The sequence below is a fragment of the Hordeum vulgare genome, chromosome 1H (assembly GCF_904849725.1).
Source record: "Hordeum vulgare subsp. vulgare chromosome 1H, MorexV3_pseudomolecules_assembly, whole genome shotgun sequence".
NCBI classification, from domain to species: domain Eukaryota; kingdom Viridiplantae; phylum Streptophyta; class Magnoliopsida; order Poales; family Poaceae; genus Hordeum; species Hordeum vulgare.
In genome coordinates, this window is record NC_058518.1 from 468,951,421 (window position 1) to 468,970,605 (window position 19,185).

The following is a 19,185-nucleotide window of genomic DNA, read 5'->3' on the forward strand; positions in this document are numbered from 1 at the left end:
GGACTTGCGGCAACCTTGACCCGTTCACCCATAATGAGCAGTGAAATGAAAAAAATAGCTAACAAAATAAAATAATCCTGAAACTTTGTGTGTTCGAGTATACCAATTTCTTAGGTGCGTGCAAATCATGGTTCTCAAATGACATACAAGGAGCTCCAAGCAAAAAAGAAAAAAATCCGCTAAAAAATGCACAAAACTGTGAGCACTGCTTTCTGTTTTATTTGAGCAGTTGCAAGGTTGAAATCCTGGATGAGAAAAGGAGATATCTTTGCTAAAACCTATGAGATGGTTTCTTGATTGAACTTTCAGTGGATTACTATGTTTCATATTGCATAACCTTTTCTTAGAAAACAGAAGTATATAAATTTTGCCACATGAAATTGGTGTTTCTTTTTCTCTATTTTCTTAGGCTTTAGGCGTTTGCGTCGGTGGTTTTTTCGGCCTTGGGGATCAAGTTTTCAGCCGCGCCCCTAGGTTTCGGCCCCAAACATATAGAAATTTGAAGTTCTCTTTCCCGCTATAAAAAAGAGACAAGTTCGGCGATCATCATGTCACAAGTCGATGATCATCATGTCATAGGTCGGCGATCGAAGATAGCCAAAGTCCACGATCAAAATGATAGGAACCATAGATATGGAACTCAAATGGTAGGCTACTCTCCCGTAGGGCTGGGAGAGGTCGGCGTCAGCGTCGAAGCTTGTGGGCACAACTTCAATGCTTGGCGTTGGCGTAGGCACATGTGTGGGCATGGACATGGGCGTAGGGGCAGTGGTCGCCGTTGGTCTTGGAATTTGGTTCAATATGAGGCCGCGCTCTGCCAGGTACCACGCCTTCACCTGCTCATCCATCGTCGACATGTCTACTCCCATCCGGAACGTCAGGTCGATGTTCCTCTTCTTCGAGGGGATGTTGGTCCTGAGAAGGTCGAGCTTGACGTCCTGCTTCGTCATCAACGCCGACCACCTCGCCACATATTTCTCCTTCCTCTTGGCGGCGTTGCTCTTGGCGTTGGTGATGCACTGTTCTATCGACGATTGCAGTCGTTCGGCAGCGGGTGTCGCATCGCTCGCCACCTTGGCTCTTTCGATGCCATCAGGACGCCCTTTTGTTGCCGCCAAGGCAGGTGCCTCTGGGTTGTAGACACCGTCCTTGCCCTTGGCGAGAGCGAGCCGGCACTCTGTCCATTTCTCCGCCGGTGCTTCCCCCCCCCCCCACCTCCTCCTCGGCATCGTCGTGCTCGACGTCCTCCATGTCGATGATGGTGTCCAGCGTTTTGTCTTGTGTGCGGAACCCAAGGCACGAAGCAGCAGTGACTCAGCTGTTCGTGATGATCTCGTCCATGTCACCGTCGGTGCTGCTGAACTATGGCGCCGAGCCATGCGCGAAGGGTAGGTCCCCACAACGCATAGTGGGCGCAGGTGAGCCTGAGTACGTTGGCGGCGGGTAGTTGTACTGGGTGTTGAGGTCGGCGATGAACGCGAGGGAGGGCGTGCGCGGGTCGGGGTTGAAGAGGGGGGGCGCCAAACCATGCGGGAAGGTGATGTTGGGGTTGAAGCCGCCAAGCGCGTCACCGTCGACATACCCAGGCGAGGGTGTGTACCCCCACAGTGAAGGCGAGAAGTTGGTCGGCGATGCGACGCTCTACTGGCTCCCCCACACGCCTTGTGGGCACTGGCCGGCCTGTTGAGGTAGAAGGTTCGCCATTCCCGCGCGAGACGCCTCCTCCTGCTCCGCCGCCGCGTCCCTGTCCTTCTTCATGTTGAGCTTGTTCCGCCGATCGATGGTGACCGCCGCCCGACGATCAACGTCAGCCTTCCACTAGGCATTCGTCAAACCCGGGGGCCTTGCCATCGGCGCCCCCGGCGTCCTCTGCTTTGGATGGATGGACTCGATGGCTAGGCGAGGGGCGCATACTTCTTCGGCAGCATGGCAGGCGGATCTAGGGAGAATGGCGGGGTGGCGGGGGAGAAGGGGGCGGTAATGGGAAAATGGAGGGAAAGGCGAAAAACAGCGGGAAAATCGGCCGGTGTCGCCGACAGCGTAGTCCACACGCCTTTTCGCCTCAGCCGGTGCCCCCACGCGACCCCCGGTGCGTTTGGTTCCGCTTTGGGTTCTTCCGTCCCAAACCGGCAAAAAACGAGGATCTGGGGGCGCGTCTGGGCCATGTTTTGGGCACCGGCGGTAAAAAAGGCGCCCTCGGGGCTGTTGTGTGTGTGTGGGTGGGGGGGGGGCTGGAGATGCTCTTACTTCCAAGAATGTGGAGGCCCAAGGCTATGAGAAGTTCAGGAAAAAAAGTTCAGTGTTGTAGATACTATTTTCAGTCTGTAGGCAGTTTCCTATTTTCAAATATCATGGTCCGGGCTAGAATGATTCCCAATAGGCATCAGTGATGAATTTCTGTGGAGATTTAGCGATTGATCAAGGAGGTATAGTAAGTTAATCCTGGAACTTTCACCTTTTTTCTCCCTCTCCATATTTTGTCTGTATTACCTTACTAGTACTTACACAGACCACCATAACGGATGATGATTTTCCTTTTCATTCCTTTGTTACCAAGTATTTACTGTACTACTACATGTTACAAAAATATTCTGATAACCATCCTAACACAACATATTCTTTCCCTTGAAAAATAGTTGTTCATCATATACATGAACTACACATGATTTTATCTCTGCACATTTTCCACTGCCGTATTTGATTATGACCATATCCGAAACCATGGAGCTGACTTTGTACGTTGACCCCCTAACAGATATATGCTTCTTCCAGTTGCTTCTTTTCCTTGCTGTCCAAATTAGAACTACTTGTTGAGTTATCATCACTTGGAAGTTGTTGATACTGAGCTGCCGCTTCTGTACCTGTAGCTCTTCCATCAGCCGAAGAGCTCTCACTTCACACATTTACAAACAAAGTGTTAGGTTTTGAAATTTCTGAACATGGATCTAGAGGGACTCCAACAAACTTACTTCAGTGAGTAGACTATTAGTCCAATGGCCACAACCGCGAATGCTACGTAGTACAGCCAGTTTATCTGTTGCACGATTAATGGTGTGAGCATATATATGCAATGTATTTTTATCTTGTGCAAAGGATTGGTCAGAAACTGTAACCTGTTGTCGATAGATCAATAGTCGAATGGCGACTGCCCACATGTCAGATGTTAAGAGTGAGAGGTTAAACAACGTTGATCCACTCATCTGCAAGAGCTATGACAATCAGGATGGGCTAAACTACTATTGGATTGTCAAATAAGAAAAGAAATGGCCTTCTGGCTGATAGATCCTAATGAACTAATATTACGGAAATATCTTATTCTTATACTTATTTTCTGCTTAACATGAATGAGGGAACTTAACCTTAAGGACAAAAGGAGTAATGGTGTAGAACATTAATAATGCAACGGCATATCCTGCGAACAAACTTATCTGAAATGTAAAAAATATATAAAGCTGCAGTGAATTTCCTGTCGAGACAATTGAATAATGTGTATTGCAGATAAATGAGTTGAACCACATTGGACAACTATACTTTGCTACCATTGTTGGAGACCAGGCAACTGCTTCTAGGCTTTTCCTTTCAAATATGAATCTGATGTTTTGTCAGGTTAAGTGGTCACATGAACATAAGAGTATTGTCAAGATATTTCTGTTCCAGAAAAAAGATAGTGATATTTTAACTAAACAAAAACGAGAGCAAATCTGTAGATGGCAATATCAACGGTTTTTGTTCTTCTGGTTTGCTATTAATAATGAATTTGTGGAGAGGATACATCTGAATTGCACTGACAAGCAGGCCAAATAGTCCAAGCATCCCGATAAGTTCTACCCGGTCGTTCTTCTTGACACAGTATTCCTACATATTGAAACGAAATGATACACTTACGAGAATTTTGAGAGAATATTGCTGAATAGTAGGAAGATACATATAATGCATCACAAACCTCTGCAACATTGCTAAATGCAAAACAGACTGTCCCGGCAATAACAAGGGCATCCCCTAGAAGTGGTATTCTACCTGGATCTGCAGAAAATGAAGGTTTTTTTAAGCTGATAAAAGTTGAGAAACGGTTCCAGACTGTAGGGATCATATAGTTAGTTTACATATATATATATATATATATATATATATATATATTTAGGTTTTATTTGGGCGCATCATACAAGTTGTTAGTGCCAGTTTGATATGTTATTCAGCTACCTAAAAAATTAGCATGAATTCAGCAGTAAATTTGGTCTCCTAGACTACTGTACGATCACGATTTTCTTCTGAAGAAAGAGGATATATAAACATGATGCATACCATCAAGAACTTCATCCTGTGCCTACCCAACGCTTGTCACTGAGACTTTAAGTAGCCGGCAATGTAATTTAACTTGTTGGTGTTATAACCCATATATACCTTGCTCATCTGGAGATTTTGCATCTGAAAGGAGCACAAGGCCCAGCCCTGCCACGCAGGTCCCTGCCCCCAGAAATTGCCAGAAAGAATATCTGGTGCCTAGCGCGTACCAGGTGAGTATGATGACCCATACGACGGTCCAGCAATCCAGCAGCGTTACGCTGGTGATGGACGAGTACTGGTACGCCTTGACAACTGAAACACAAGTTTCAGAATCATCACATGCGTACTGCATCTGGTATCTGACCGAAATGCGTATTGCTTGCTTTGTGCTCACCCAGATAGTTCCCCTGGACGTCGACGAAGGCCAGCGCCAAGTACCAGTACCAGGGTATCTGCAGCACGAGAGTGGCGTATAGAGCGAGGTGTGCGAAGCTGAAGGTGCATAAGGCGAGTTCTCATGACTGGATTTCATGCTCACCCGTGGCTTCTGCCGTCGATGCAAGAGGATCGGCACATAAATCAGGGTCAGCAGGAGGTAGGCGAAGAAGGATTGCGTGAGCGGTGCGTTGACCCCTGCATGATACGCACGTAGGTGCGTGCGATGGGTAATTCGTAATTGAGTAGAAAGAAAAGAGGATTCGCAGGTGCTGGTGGGGAAATGATGGGGATCAGGCTGCTGACTACTGAGGAGGCAGTGAGAAGGAGGACGGGTACCGAGATTGGCGAGGAAGGAGGAGGCGAAGCTGGCGGACGCCATGGAGAAGGCGACGAGCTGGCCGAGGAAGAGCACCAGCGGAAGGCGCCATGCGTCCTTGGCCTTGGTCTCCGCGTCCATGGGGCTCTCTCTGTCTGTCTGACTGACCAAGCCTCAGTCAGATTCGCCGAGATGCAGGGGGCAAATTTTATACTGTACGGTTTGCGCAGGGGAAAGGAAAGGAAAGGAAAGGCGGAGCAGATGAGGGGGGGAATGGAAGGTGGACCGGCAGCTGGGCGTCGTGCAAGGTTCGCTGGGCCTCGTGCAGGTGCAGTAAAAACAAACCATGGTTTAGCTGAGGGCAGCATGTGATGTGACCGCGGCATTAATGGTGTTTCACTGCCAAAAAAGAAAGATTGTGTTTTATTGCCCTTGCCCTAAGTTCTTTAAAATTATGTTTTTTTTTTATCTCCCTCGTGCTACCACGCGTCTGGATCCGATCCGATCGGGCATTTTCATATTGTCCTGTTGCAGATATGGGGGTATGGGTATGTGCCCCCTCCATTATCATATTCGCTCTTGCATCCGTCGGAGTAGGACTACTAACTCACGATTCATTGTATTTTTTTTTATCTTGGTTCGGTTCATTGTACTATTTTTTATAGGCCTCGTCTCATGTGCCTGCACTCCATGCAGTCGGTGGTTGCTACACCCTTGCAAATGGACGGACGTGTCCACTTGCGGGGGCGAGGCGGGACTGAAAGGGAGAGAGGATCTGTGATGCAGCCTGTTTGTTGTGTGGTGTGGATTTGTAGCCATGCTGGCACGGTTATAGACCCCATACGAAACCTGTTTTTTGTGTACCGGTTGCCGATGCTCGATACTACTTCAGGCACATCACAGTCACGGATGGCTATCGTGCAGTAAGAGCATCTTTAATGGCTAGTGTATGTGGCAGTCTAAACCAAATATAGACTATCAGAGATTAAAAAACGCCTCCGGCGGCTGGTGTATGAGGTAGTCTAAATTCTACACATTCATCAAATCGCTACCGGTTGTTCACATTTGGACAACCGAGCCATGACCAGCAAACTAGAGTTGTCTGCCACGAGCTCTCTCCCGCTTCCGTTTCTTCAGTTTCGTAGAGAGCAGAGTGACCAGAGAGAGAGAGAGAGAGTGATGGGAGAGCGCGAGCGGCGGCGGCGGATCTGACGCGAGCGGCTGCGTCGTGCGCATGCGCGAGCGAACGTGCGCCAGCGTGTGCTGCGAGCAACCGAGCGGCGGCTGCGTGCGCGAGCGGCGGCGGTTGCGGCTGCGAGTGGCGGCGGTGAGCGCGAGCGAGCGTGCGCCAACGCGTGCTACGAGCAACCGAGCGACGGCGGGCTCTGTATTTGCCGTCGGTTCTGAATTTGCTCCTTTCTGTATCTATATTGCTCGAAATATAGACTATCAAATTTAGACAATCCGTTGGAAAACAGAGGTTGTCTAAATTTTAAAAAATTTAAACCATTGTCTATATGAAGATATAGACTACCAAATTTACACAAGCCACTAGAGATGATCTAAGGTGGCGCGTCCACTCGAACGGTACGTGAAGAGAAAATACACATCGTAGGAGTATACTAGCAAACATGTTCGTATGTAATGGAAGAGTAAATATTTGTTTATTCGAGTCATTATTCTCATATAGCAACCGATCGATGCCGTTTGACATTAAAGATGCCGTTTTTATAAATTAAGTTTATTTAAAAAGTTACATAAATAAAGGCAGGTGAAAGTAGAACATGCCTAAGGATGATAGTTGATCCATTGTAATTATTTCTCTTGCTTGTTCCTTACCAAGTAGCATAGATTAATTTAAAAAATTATATAAATATCACGGTCACATGCAGCGGATGAAATACAAAATAAGATCCTATGTATCGGTATCAATATTAATGTTCATGACTATCACAATAATTGTTTGAATATTTCTAAAATAAATCTTCATGTACTTGTAATGTTCATGAATTTTATAAGTGTATGTATATACTAAAAAAATTATTTATGCATTCACTATAAAAAAAAGAATTGTGTAGTCCGTTGGTAAGTAAACGTGTGGATTTGGTCAAAGAAAATATGTATGTAGCGTGTTCGATCATCTGACATGTACAAAAATAAAGGCTGATGGAAGTACAACATGTCTAGGGATGGTAGTTGATTCATTGTAATTATTTCTCTCGCTCGTTCCTTGCCAAGTAGCACACAGCAATGTATGTGGCATGTTCATTTGCATTACAAATCGATGCCGGTACGAAGACATGAAGAATCATGCATCATTAATTTAGATTACACCTTAAATATATTATTTTTAAAATAGTTAATAGACATAAATTACATTATATTCAGATTCTACGCATTTTCTAATCAAATTTCATATGTAATATTTCGAAATTGAAGTTAAGGTTTAAAAAATATGATTATTTTTAAAAACTATTTTAGATGGACTACGGGTTATTTAATACAAATATTAGGGGGTTATATGTAAAAGTTTAAAAATGGTTCGTTGTAACTTAAAATTGAAATGGGGTTCATTAGTACTCTCTCCGGTCATTTTTACTCCGCGTATTAGATTTCAGTCAAGTTAAACTTTGCAAAGTTTGACCAAATTTATATTAAAAAATATCAATATCTACAATACCAAATATATACATTATGAAAATACATTTCGTAAAGAATCTAACAATGTTGACTTGACATGGTGAATGTTCATAATTTTTTTTATAAGTTTGGTCAAAGTAGAGATACTTGACTTCGGACAAAACTTATATGCAGATTAAAAAGACCGGAGGAGTAGGAAATTCAGAGAGTTTTTGTAAAAATAGAAAAAAAACATACTGCGTGTAGATTATCTAGAACTATAGGGGCTTTATATATATAGTACTCCCTCCGTTCCTAAATATAAGTCTTTTTAGATATTCCACTAAGAGACTACATACGGAGCAAAATGAGTGAACTACATACCTCTTAAAAGACTTATATTTAGGAACGGAGGAAGTATGATTATATATCTCTCCCTAATAATAAAGCACGTAATGCTTCTGTCGTACGTCGTGACATTTTTGCAAAAAGGCTTTTCTGAATTTGGGTATTCAACCCGCAGTCCTCATAGTAAGTCAACCTGAACCGGTATGTTGGATAGAAATAAAAAAAAGCCACTCGCACAAGCTTGCCTCCCGATCCCATCTAGACCTCCAGCCCGCCGTCACCTCCTGCCACCCTCCGCCGCGCCTCACTGTGCGTCGTCGGCCGCCACCGCGCCTCACTACGCGTCGTCGGCCGCCGCCGCGCCTCACTGTGCGTCGTCGGCCGCCACCGCGCCTCACTACGCGTCGTCGGCCGCCGCCGCGCCTCACTGCACGCCGCTGCCACCTCCCCGCCGGTGGCCGCATGCCACACCCTGCCGCAACCCTTCCCTCCTCGGTTTCTTCGTCGGAAATGAAGATCTGTCCTTCCGACCTACTCTCGACGCCCCCGATCGTGTCTCCCCCGGCCGTTTCTCCTTGCAGCGCGGCGACGGCGACCGGTTCATTTTCCTTGGATGCCGTCATGGCCTGGTACTCGTCTTCAACGAACCTAAGAACCAGATCCTGGTGTGGGACCCCGTCACCGGCGACCAGCACTACGTTGACGTCCCCCCGGTGGTTGCGATACATACGAAGAAGACAAGGATGAACGGAGCGGTGCTTCGTGCTGCCGGAGACGGTGCCCAACACTTCTGAGTGGTGTTGACTGTGGCAGACAATGACGACAAGCAACACAGACAAGTGCTTGCCTGCGTTTACTCGTCAGAGACGGGCGCATGGGGTGATCTGCTCTCAACACAGCTTCCATCTGGTGTTCCAGTGAGTGATTCTCCCGCTTTGGTTTCTACTTACATGCCTGTTGTGCTGATTGGGGATTCCCTTTACTGGAGGCTTGCTGGGATTTTTTATGGAATTCTTGAGTTTGATTTGGAGAAGCAAAGCCTAGCAGTGATACCGGTGCGAGTGCATATCCTTGAAGAGGGCCACCTATTCTCGATTATTCCTACAGAGGGTGGTGGCCTTGGTTTACTCCTCCCGACAGACGGCTGCAGCGTCCAGTTATGGAAGAGGAAGACTGATTGTGATGGTGTTGCTTCATGGTGGCTTGGAAGAACCATTGAACTGGACAAGCTACTTTCTCTGAATTCAGAGGAGAATTGCATAATGATACAAGGGTTCATGGGGGGAAATAATGTGGTGCTTGTGTGGACACATCACATGCTCTTTACGGTCCATCTTGAATCATTGTAGTTCAATAAACTTTCTGGGTTCTACCCCCTGTTGAGTAAATAGGCAATTTTCCGAGTAGATTAATCCACAAAATAATAACTAGCATGGCATTGACTAGACTAATGACATACTGATCTTGAGCTAACCTAGCACATACTACGCATATAGTGGATACATCTATGCAAACAAGTAGTACTGCTAGAATAAGTACGAACAAGAGGATAAACGAGTCATACCCTCCAATCGGCCAGTTGGCCGTAGCAGCAGCAGCGGCGGCGGAGGCAGTATCCTCTGCCGTCTTCTTCTCGGCTTCCTCGCGGAGACGATCAGCTTCGCTTGGTGAAGACATGGCGATGACGAGGGCGACGCGGACGTAGACGAAGCAGACGGACGGAGGCGAGCAGTCGCGTGATCGCTCCCCAAAAACCTAATCGCCCCTCTCCCGTACAGGAACCGGAGAGGCGAGGTTTCGGAGGCCTGCTCTCTCGTCGACCGTGTACGCGGTAAACGGGACGGAGTCGCCGGCGGCAGCAGCAGTTCAAGGAACGAACGCGTGAGGCAGATGTGATCTGATTTCGTGACGGCTAGGGTAGGCGATCGCGTGCTTATAAAGGCGGCTGGGTGGAGAGTCCGAGTCGGTAACGATCACGATCCGACGTCTCGGATCGTTTCCTTGTCCGTTACGTATTCTCCGTTCCTGACCGGCAAAAATAAGCGCGTAGGTATGAGCTCGGCTCGGCTCATTCCCGCAACCCGCGGCGCGGCGCGGCGCGGCGCGTCGTGACGAGGCGTGGCGAGGCGGGCGGCGGAGGAGGAGTGCGCGAGGGCACCTTCTCTTCTCACTCTCCAATAGCATGTGGAAGAGAGACCCTTATAAAGGGGTCCAAACTCTCCTCCACTAGCGGGGTGGGACTAAACTCCCACCACCTTGCCATGCCACCACTTACATGGGCCCTTGTAGATTTTCTGAAATTCTCTAGTGGGCCTAAGGCCCACCTCCAAATTTCAACAATCCCCCACCAGATCTCAAGGGCACATCGTGTTCCCTCGTTCCAATCACTGTTTTAATATACCAGCATTTCAGTGAAGACCTGTTAAGGTTGAGCTTCACCTAGAACAAGTAGCTACACCCCTTCACAACTGAACAATGGACTATGCCTTGAATTGTCAGTTTGGCGTAAAGGAGCTTCACCACAAGTCTTACTAGTACTAGGCTGCCGAAGGTGACCCCTCGGGTGGAGCATATTAGTCACACTCCTGGCCTATTCATGAGTTTACTAGAGATCACCCAAATCTCATAGACTGTGACCAGCAGTCAAGCTCATATAGGTGTGTTCCTCCAAAGATCGCTCTATAGGACAGCATCTTGCTTACATATAAGCTTTAGAACACATTAAGACAGTAGTCATCCTACCATACAATATCCGAGAGTATTGCATCTCCAACGGAGTGGGTTAGTAAAGTTACTCTCCTCAGTTCACCACTGGCTTGTTTTCCCAGGTCCTACTTCACGGGATCTCCGATCATATAGGTTAGGTTACTACCATGGCAACTCATGTGGGTCTCATACCCATCTCCCTCGATGCACTATCTATCACAACACGTGATAGCCCTTTAGTAAAGGGATCTGCCAGATTCTTAGCCGTTTGGATATAATCCAATGCTATCACTCCGGAGTTTCTCAAACGTCTGACAGACTTCAATCTCATTCTTATATGTTTGTTGGACTTCATATTGTCCTTTGAACTCTTCACTTTAACAATAACCGTCTGATTATCGCAGTTCATAAGGATAGCCGGAACCGGCTTCTCAACCACAGGTAAGTCCATCAAAAGATCTCGAAGAAATTCTGCTTCGACACCAGATGTGTCTAATGCTGTTAATTCTGCTTCCATTGTCGATCTTGTTAAGATCGTTTGCTTGCAAGACTTCCAGGAAACAGCACCACCCCCAAGAGTAAACATATACCCAGTAGTGGCCTTCATCTCATCAGCATCAGAGATCCAATTCGCATCACTATACCCTTCAAGTACTGATGGGAATCCCGTATAGTGAAGCCCGTGGTTGACAGTACCTTTCAAGTAGCGCATAATTCTTTCAACAGCACGCCAATGAACATCGCCCGGGTTTGCAACAAACCGGCTAAGTTTGCTCACAGCAAACGCGATGTCAGGCCTCGTTGCGCTAGCTAGGTACATAAGTGAACCGATAATTTGAGAGAATCTCAATTGATCTATAGCTGTGCCTTTAAACTTTCGAATAAGCACACTAGGATCATATGGTGTTTGACAAATCTTGCAGTCTGAATATCCAAAGCGACTCAAAATCTTGTCAACATAGTGGGATTGCAGAAGTGTAATCCCACCCTCATCATCTCTCAACAGCTTGATGTTCAAGATAACATCAGCCACCCCAAGGTCCTTCATCTCAAAGTTTTGAGACAGAAAAGACTTAACCTCCTCAATTACTTTGAGGTTGGTTCCAAATATCAGTATGTCATCAACATACAAGCACAATATAACTCCTTCGCCCCCACCATGGCGATAGTATACACATTTGTCAGCTTCATTAACAACGAAGCCAACAGATGTCAGAGTTGTATTAAACTTCTCATGCCATTGCTTAGGTGCTTGTCTCAGACCATATAAAGATTTCAGCAACTTACACACCTTTCCTTCCTGACCTTCTATCACAAAGCCATCTGGCTGTTGCATATAGATTTCCTCATTTAGCTCTCCATTCAGGAAAGCCGTCTTAACGTCCATTTGATGAACGAGAAGACCATGAGAGGCCGCCAATGAGAGTAGTACTCTAATGGTGGTCAGTCTAGCCACAGGTGAATAAGTATCGAAGAAATCTTCCTCTTCTTTCTGGGCATAGCCCTTGGCCACAAGCCTAGCCTTGTACTTTTCAATTGTACCGTCGGGCCTAAGCTTCTTTTTGAACACCCACTTGCATCCCAATGGTTTGCAACCATAGGGACGATCAGTGATTTCCCATGTCCCGTTAGCCATGATGGAGTCCATCTCGCTACGGACAGCAGCTTTCCAGTAATCAGCATCTGGAGAAGCATACGCTTCTGAAATAGAAGTGGGATTATCATCCACGAGGTATACGAAGAAATCATCACCAAAGGTCTTTGCAGTCCTTTGTCTCTTGCCCCTACCACGGGCTTCCTCGTCATCCTCCTCAGGATTTTCATCATGTGTTTGTTCATAATATTCCATAGGAATGGCAGGCTGAGGAGTTATCTCAGATTCCTGTCTAGAAGTGCTTTGCATATCTCTCATGGGAAATATATCCTCAAAGAATGTAGCATCCCTCGACTCCATTATTGTACCGACCTTCACGTCAGGTACCTCAGATTTCACTACTAGAAATCTATAGCCTACGCTATTCTTAGCGTATCCCAAATTAACGCAATCCACAGTCTTTGGTCCAAGCTTGCGCTTCTTGGGGATCGGTACATTGACTTTCGCCAAGCAGCCCCAAGTACGTAAGTACGAGAGTGTCGTCCTTCTCTTCGACCACTCCTCGTAGGGAGTGACCTCATTATCTTTTGTAGGAACTTTATTCAGGACATGACACGCGGTCAATATAGCCTCCCCCCACCATGCCTTGGATAAACCCGATGTATCTAACATGGCGTTAACCAAATCAGTTAGAGTACGGTTTTTCCGCTCGGCAACCCCGTTTGACTGGGGTGAATAGGGAGGCGTCCTCTCATGAATAATGCCGTGTTCCGCACAAAATGAATCAAATTCGTTTGAGAAGTACTCTCCACCACGATCAGACCGGACTCGTTTAATTTTCTTTTCAAGTTGATTCTCAACTTCTGCCTTATAGATTTTAAAGTAGTGTAGAGCCTCATCTTTAGTATTTAACAAATACACATAGCAAAATCTAGTGGAATCATCTATCAATGTCATGAAGTATTTCTTTCCACCTTTAGTCAACACACCATTCATCTCACAAAGATCAGAATGTATGAGTTCTAATGGTGCCAAGTGTCTCTCCTCTGCAGCCTTGTGAGGCTTGCGAGGTTGCTTTGCTTGCACACACGAGTGGCACTTAGAACCTTTGGCTAAAGTGAAAGTTGGGATTAAATTCAGTTTTGCTAGCCGCGACATAACACCGAAACTTATGTGACAAAGACGTGAATGCCAAACTTCAGATTCATTAACACTCGAATGAATATTGTTCACGACTTTATTACAAAAATCTGCTAGAGAAAGGCGGAATAGACCTCCGCATTCATAACCTTTTCCAACGAAAAGTCCATATTTCGTAACTACTACTTTATTAGACTCGAACACCAACTTAAACCCTTCTCTACACAGAAGGGAGCCACTAACGAGATTCTTCTTGATGGCGGGGACATGCTGCACGTTCTTCAGCTGCACGATCCTTCCCGAAGTAAACTTCAGATCGACCGTGCCAACACCAAGAACAGAAGCACTCGCGCCATTCCCCATCAATACGGACCCGCGACCGGTGGCCTGATAAGAAGAGAACAATGACAAGTCAGCACACACATGAATATTTGCACCCGTGTCCACCCACCAATCGGTGGACTGACAAACTGTAAATACAGTAAGTAAATTACCGTACCCAGATGCACCACTTTCATTGTTGCCCACAATCATGTTTGCAGACTTGGAGTCCTGCGCCGGCTTCTTGTACTTGTTTGGGCATTTGTTCGCCCAATGTTCCTCTGAACCACAAGTATAGCAGCCATCTCCCTTCTTATTCTTCTTGAAGGGCTTCTTCCCCTTCTTCTTGAAGTCGGTATTCTGTTGGACAGAGTTCTTTCCCTTGGGCTTGTGAGAATTGAAGTTCCTCTGATGTACCATATTGGCAGCAGAAGAGCTTTCCACCGCTTTTCCATTGAAGTCCTTTGCTCTCGAGTTCTGCTCAACACTCAGGTGGCCGATGATGTCCTCTACTGAGAACTCATGCCTCTGATGTTTCAGAGTAGTAGCAAAGTTCCTCCAGGAATTAGGGAGCTTAGCAATTATACAGCCCGCGACAAACTTGCCCGGCAAATTGCACTTAAGAACCTCAAGTTCCTTAGCTATGCATATTATCTCATGAGCTTGTTCCAATACAGAACGGTTGTCAACCATCTTGTAATCGTGGAACTGCTCCATAACATACATCTCACTCCCAGCATCGGTGGCCCCGAATTTAGATTCGAGCGCCTCCCACAAGTCCTTGGCAACATGCATATGTAAATATGCATCAACCAGCTTATCTCCGATCACGCTAATGACTGCTCCAAGGAATAGGACGGTGGCCTCCTTAAACATCTTCTCCTGTTCAGGAGTGATAGTTTCCGTAGGAGTGACACCGGCTACCCAGAACACGTTCATAGCCGTGAGCCATAAGGTGGTTCTCGTTTGCCAACGCTTGAAAAAAGTACCGGTAAACTTATCCGGTTTCAGTGCAGCAGCAAAACCATTACTCGAAAAATTCCTACAGACATTAGGTTTTTGGATTGTTGAGTAAATAGGCAATTTTCCGAGTAGATTAATCCACAAAATAATAACTAGCATGGCATTGACTAGACTAATGACATACTGATCTTGAGCTAACCTAGCACATGCTACGCATATAGTGGATACATCTATGCAAACAAGTAGTACTGCTAGAATAAATACGAACAAGAGGATAAACGAGTCATACCCTCCAATCGGCCAGTTGGCCGTAGCAGCAGCAGCGGCGGCGGAGGCAGTATCCTCTGCCGTCTTCTTCTCGGCTTCCTCGCGGAGACGATCAGCTTCGCTTGGTGAAGACATGGCGATGACGAGGGCGACGCGGACGTAGACGAAGCAGACGGACGGAGGCGAGCAGTCGCGTGATCGCTCCCCAAAAACCTAATCGCCCCTCTCCCGTACAGGAACCGGAGAGGCGAGGTTTCGGAGGCCTGCTCTCCCGTCGACCGTGTACGCGGTAAACGGGACGGAGTCGCCGGCGGCAGCAGCAGTTCAAGGAACGAACGCGTGAGGCAGATGTGATCTGATTTCGTGACGGCTAGGGTAGGCGATCGCGTGCTTATAAAGGCGGCTGGGTGGAGAGTCCGAGTCGGTAACGATCACGATCCGAGAGACGTCTCGGATCGTTTCCTTGTCCGTTACGTATTCTCCGTTCCTGACCGGCAAAAATAAGCGCGTAGGTATGAGCTCGGCTCGGCTCATTCCCGCAACCCGCGGCGCGTCGGGCGGCGGAGGAGGAGTGCGCGAGGGCACCTTCTCTTCTCACTCTCCAATAGCATGTGGAAGAGAGACCCTTATAAAGGGGTCCAAACTCTCCTCCACTAGCGGGGTGGGACTAAACTCCCACCACCTTGCCATGCCACCACTTACATGGGTCCTTGTAGATTTTCTGAAATTCTCTAGTGGGCCTAAGGCCCACCTCCAAATTTCAACACCCCCTTCATCGGTATCATCCATTTAAAAGAGTCTACGCTGCAGGTAAAGCATGCCTTCATTTATCGGTTGTAATATAACCAAGTTAGTTTCTTATAGTTTGTTGATGGCATATACGATTCACATCCTTTTGTGTTAGGTTAGCAATTTTAATTAGTGTCATATCAGTTGTTTCTTTTGCTCCTTGATACCCTCTTCAACATATAGCGATTCTTTTCTGTACCGTTTCTATTCGGATTCTTGTGTGGTAGTGTTTAATGATTATGATTTATAAGAGAAAAAAAGCATTAGTGGTATATAATTTTATATGTGCTCTACAGCCAGGCGTTGGGCTGCAATTGGTCTATTCTGAGTTCCATATCTGTAATCAAGTCAGAGCTAGGAAACTGGCTTATTCGGTTTATTATGTGAATATCCATACAATAAAACAATAATGATCAATATTAGCAAACCTAATATATCCATATCACATCCTTTTATATTTTATTTGCTTGGATGCTCTAGAACCCAACGATTTCCTACTACTACTTTTTTTCTTCCTTCTCTTTCAGATGGACCAAGGCGTAGATATTGTTCCACGACCCAAGTGTTTTGTGTAGCCCGTACGCATCAACCGCCTCCTCTTTCGGCCGATTCCCGAAAGGAGAGGGAAGCCACCACACCTTTCGGTTCAGATATATTACTACTACTAGCACCACCACTCTCTGTCTGTGCCTCTGTCGCGCGAGGGTGGGTATCATCGATTTGACCTCACAGATAAAATGATACTACTCGTGAGTGTTGAGTGCGTGAAGATTTTAACCGCCTCTAACATTTTATTAGGTAATTCGTCACTAACGATTATAATTCTAATGCATAGACTAATTCAAGCATTTTACATTCTTCTAAGAAGAAAATGTGACCATGGATCTATGCCACGTACACAGATACTAAAATTTATTATCTCTGAATACATCGAAGCACGCCGCAGAGGATGACATGCCCACGGACAACAGCAACCCCTGATCATGCGAGTGTTTTTGGTGGCATGTGCATGCTCTGCTCTCTTTTCGGACTGGAATTTGAGTTCGTGGTAAAATTCCCACGACATTTCTCATGTTAATATTGTTATTAACATGAGCTCTCCCCTTTCAAAATTTGTAGACCCACACAATAGCAAGTTATATATCATTGTGTTTTGCCATCTAATTCTAGCTAATTTTAGATACACATCAATTATATCCCCGTTGCAACGCACGGGCATTTTTACTAGTATATATATATCCGAGGGAAACGAACGGGACGAGAATTATGTTTTTTTAAAGAGAGGGGAGGAGAATTATGTGGGGGTGGACCAGAGCACGGACGGGAGCGTGGGCTGCCGCAAAATCATACTATTATATTTTCATTTAGGTGTAGGACGTGGCTCGCTAGCTCTGCAGCGTGGACCGGTAGCTTGCTTTTCTGTTTTGTTTTTTTACTAGTTTTCTGTTTCGGTTTCCTTTTTTCTTCTTTTATTACTTTTCACCTTATTTCTATTCATTTTTAATATTGATTTTCTTATTTCTTTTGCCTTTCTTTTCTACCCTATTTTCAAGTATGAACATTTACTTAGTTGAATTTTTTTTGAAAAATGTGTGACCATTTTTTCAAAATACGCTATCATTTTTTACGTGCATAGTGGACATTTTTAAGTGTTAATCAACTTTCATCCCTTATGGCCAGAAATACCAACACCTGCTCTCCAAACCCTTGTAAGATAGGTCGATGCCTTTCCTTTTTTTTTCCTTCTGATAAAGCTCGCAAGAATGTTCGGCTACACCGCTTTTCCTTCCAAAATAATGATTTATTTCTTTCATCAGATTCAAGCAGTATATGCGCCAAGAGAGATTTCTTCCTGAATTTCCTTTTTCCTCGCGTTTTCAACCGGCATTTCCTATTTGATGTCATAGGCACCAGTTAAAGTGTACTTTGGTTAAGTGGTGCCTGTGGCGCTCGCGAATGGCCGGCCCATCTGGGGTTTGTTCTTTCTGTTTAATCTCAAAAAACAGAACTGCGATAATGAGATTCCGTTCATTTCCTTTTCCTTTTCCATTTCACATTGTTTATTCTTTCATTTTCCTTTTGGTTATTCGTTTTACTTTTTTTGTTTTCATCCCTGTTTGTTGATTGTTTTTGTAAATACGTGAACTTTTATTTTAAATCAATGATTTCTTGCAATTTGATGAAATCTATTCAATTGTGAACTTTTTTTCAAATTGATGATTTTTTTTCCGAATTCAGTGAACTTTTCTTGAAAAGCGATGAACATATTTTAAAATTTGGTGAACTTTTTTAAAATTTGATGAACTTTTTTTCTAAGTCAGTGAACTTCTTTTTTAAACTGATGAACATAATTTAAATTTAAACGAACTTTTATCAAATTCGATGAACTTTTTTAAAAAATCGTTGAAATTTTTTCAAATCCGATGAAATTTTTCAGACTGTCTCTGCAAACACGGTGAACTTTTTTAAAAATTGATGAACCTTTTCAAATTCATCACTTTTTTTATAAATTCAGAAATCTAAATGATACAATACAATAAATAAGACGGCCAGAGTTGTTCTTATAAAGGGGGCTCTATTATCAATCACTACAATTGCATAGCTTTGGTGGCTAGACAAACTCGTGCTTAGCAGTCCCACCTTTAATCCAGGACGTCCACCATCCATCCAACAGTACTTGGAAGAAATTTCCAGATTTTTATTGAAAAGCCATTTTCACCTGATACTTCGCTTATATTATTACCCTAAAAATTATATTATTTGATTGTAAGAAAACCAGCAATCGAACAGGTGAACCGATGGCCCGATCAGTAAAAACCTGAACCGTAGGCCTTACCGATTTGACCACCGGTTCCGTTTTTTAAATCATCCATACATGTAAACATGGACAGCTTTTACCATATTTTTTCTTTTTTATATAAGAATGTACACATATATAATATATCACTAAACCCCTAGAATTGGAGACCTCACAATCAATTGAGGTCTTCAATTCGAATTTGGTCACCCAATTTTGACCGGGTCAACAATTTCTTTCATTTTCTTATACAATACATCGTGCTTCCTAATTTTTTAATCTTCATAATTAATTGATGCTTCAATTAAGAATTGGATCATTCAATTTTGATTGGGTCAATATATTTTCAAGTAGCCCTCCTATTAATTTATTTTAAGTCTTCATGTTTCCTAATTTTAAACTCTTTAATTTAATTGAGGTATTCAATTTTGAACTTGGTTTATAATTTTGATTGGCCAACATTTACAATTTTGATCGGTTCCTCGATGTTTCAAATCAATTAGCTGCAACTGGCCTATAAAATATGTTAACCCCTCGCAGACTCATGTCACTGAAAAAAAAACGCCACCGTGTGATATTATAGCCGAATAAAGTACACGTAAC

At 44.8% G+C, this 19,185-nt stretch overlaps 1 protein-coding gene and 1 pseudogene across 3 annotated transcripts; one reads left to right on the forward strand and one right to left on the reverse strand.

The window, feature by feature from the left end:
• Positions 1–2,521: 2,521 nt before the first annotated feature.
• On the reverse strand, positions 2,522–5,287 carry LOC123446164 (solute carrier family 35 member F2-like). Of its 3 annotated transcripts, none has more exons than XM_045122853.1 (11): positions 5,059–5,285; positions 4,823–4,917; positions 4,679–4,736; positions 4,402–4,596; positions 3,944–4,023; positions 3,773–3,855; positions 3,537–3,591; positions 3,360–3,428; positions 3,114–3,200; positions 2,970–3,034; positions 2,522–2,893 (listed from the first exon to the last, which is right to left on the reverse strand). In XM_045122853.1, the coding sequence occupies exons 1-11, from the start codon at positions 5,177–5,179 to the stop codon at positions 2,749–2,751; spliced, it is 1,053 nt and encodes a 350-aa protein (XP_044978788.1). In that variant the 5' UTR covers positions 5,180–5,285; the 3' UTR covers positions 2,522–2,748. The 3 variants fall into 3 exon arrangements, with proteins under 3 accessions (XP_044978788.1, XP_044978796.1, XP_044978780.1); XM_045122861.1 differs by having other exon boundaries at positions 3,540–3,591; positions 5,059–5,284; XM_045122845.1 differs by having other exon boundaries at positions 3,360–3,591; positions 5,059–5,287.
• A 2,921-nt stretch (positions 5,288–8,208) lies between these two features.
• LOC123400995 lies at positions 8,209–9,396 on the forward strand (annotated as a pseudogene).
• Positions 9,397–19,185: the final 9,789 nt, after the last annotated feature.

Bases quoted from the DNA above. Each gene is read 5' to 3' on its own strand.
- LOC123446164 (XM_045122845.1), bottom strand. From the start codon at position 5,179: ATGGACGCGGAGACCAAGGCCAAGGACGCATGGCGCCTTCCGCTGGTG. The intron at 4,737-4,822 runs GTGAGCATGAAA...CTCGTGCTGCAG, and splicing joins ATCGACGGCAGAAGCCACGG to ATACCCTGGTACTGGTACTT. The intron at 2,894-2,969 runs GTAAGTTTGTTG...AAATGTGTGAAG, and splicing joins CTAATAGTCTACTCACTGAA to TGAGAGCTCTTCGGCTGATG.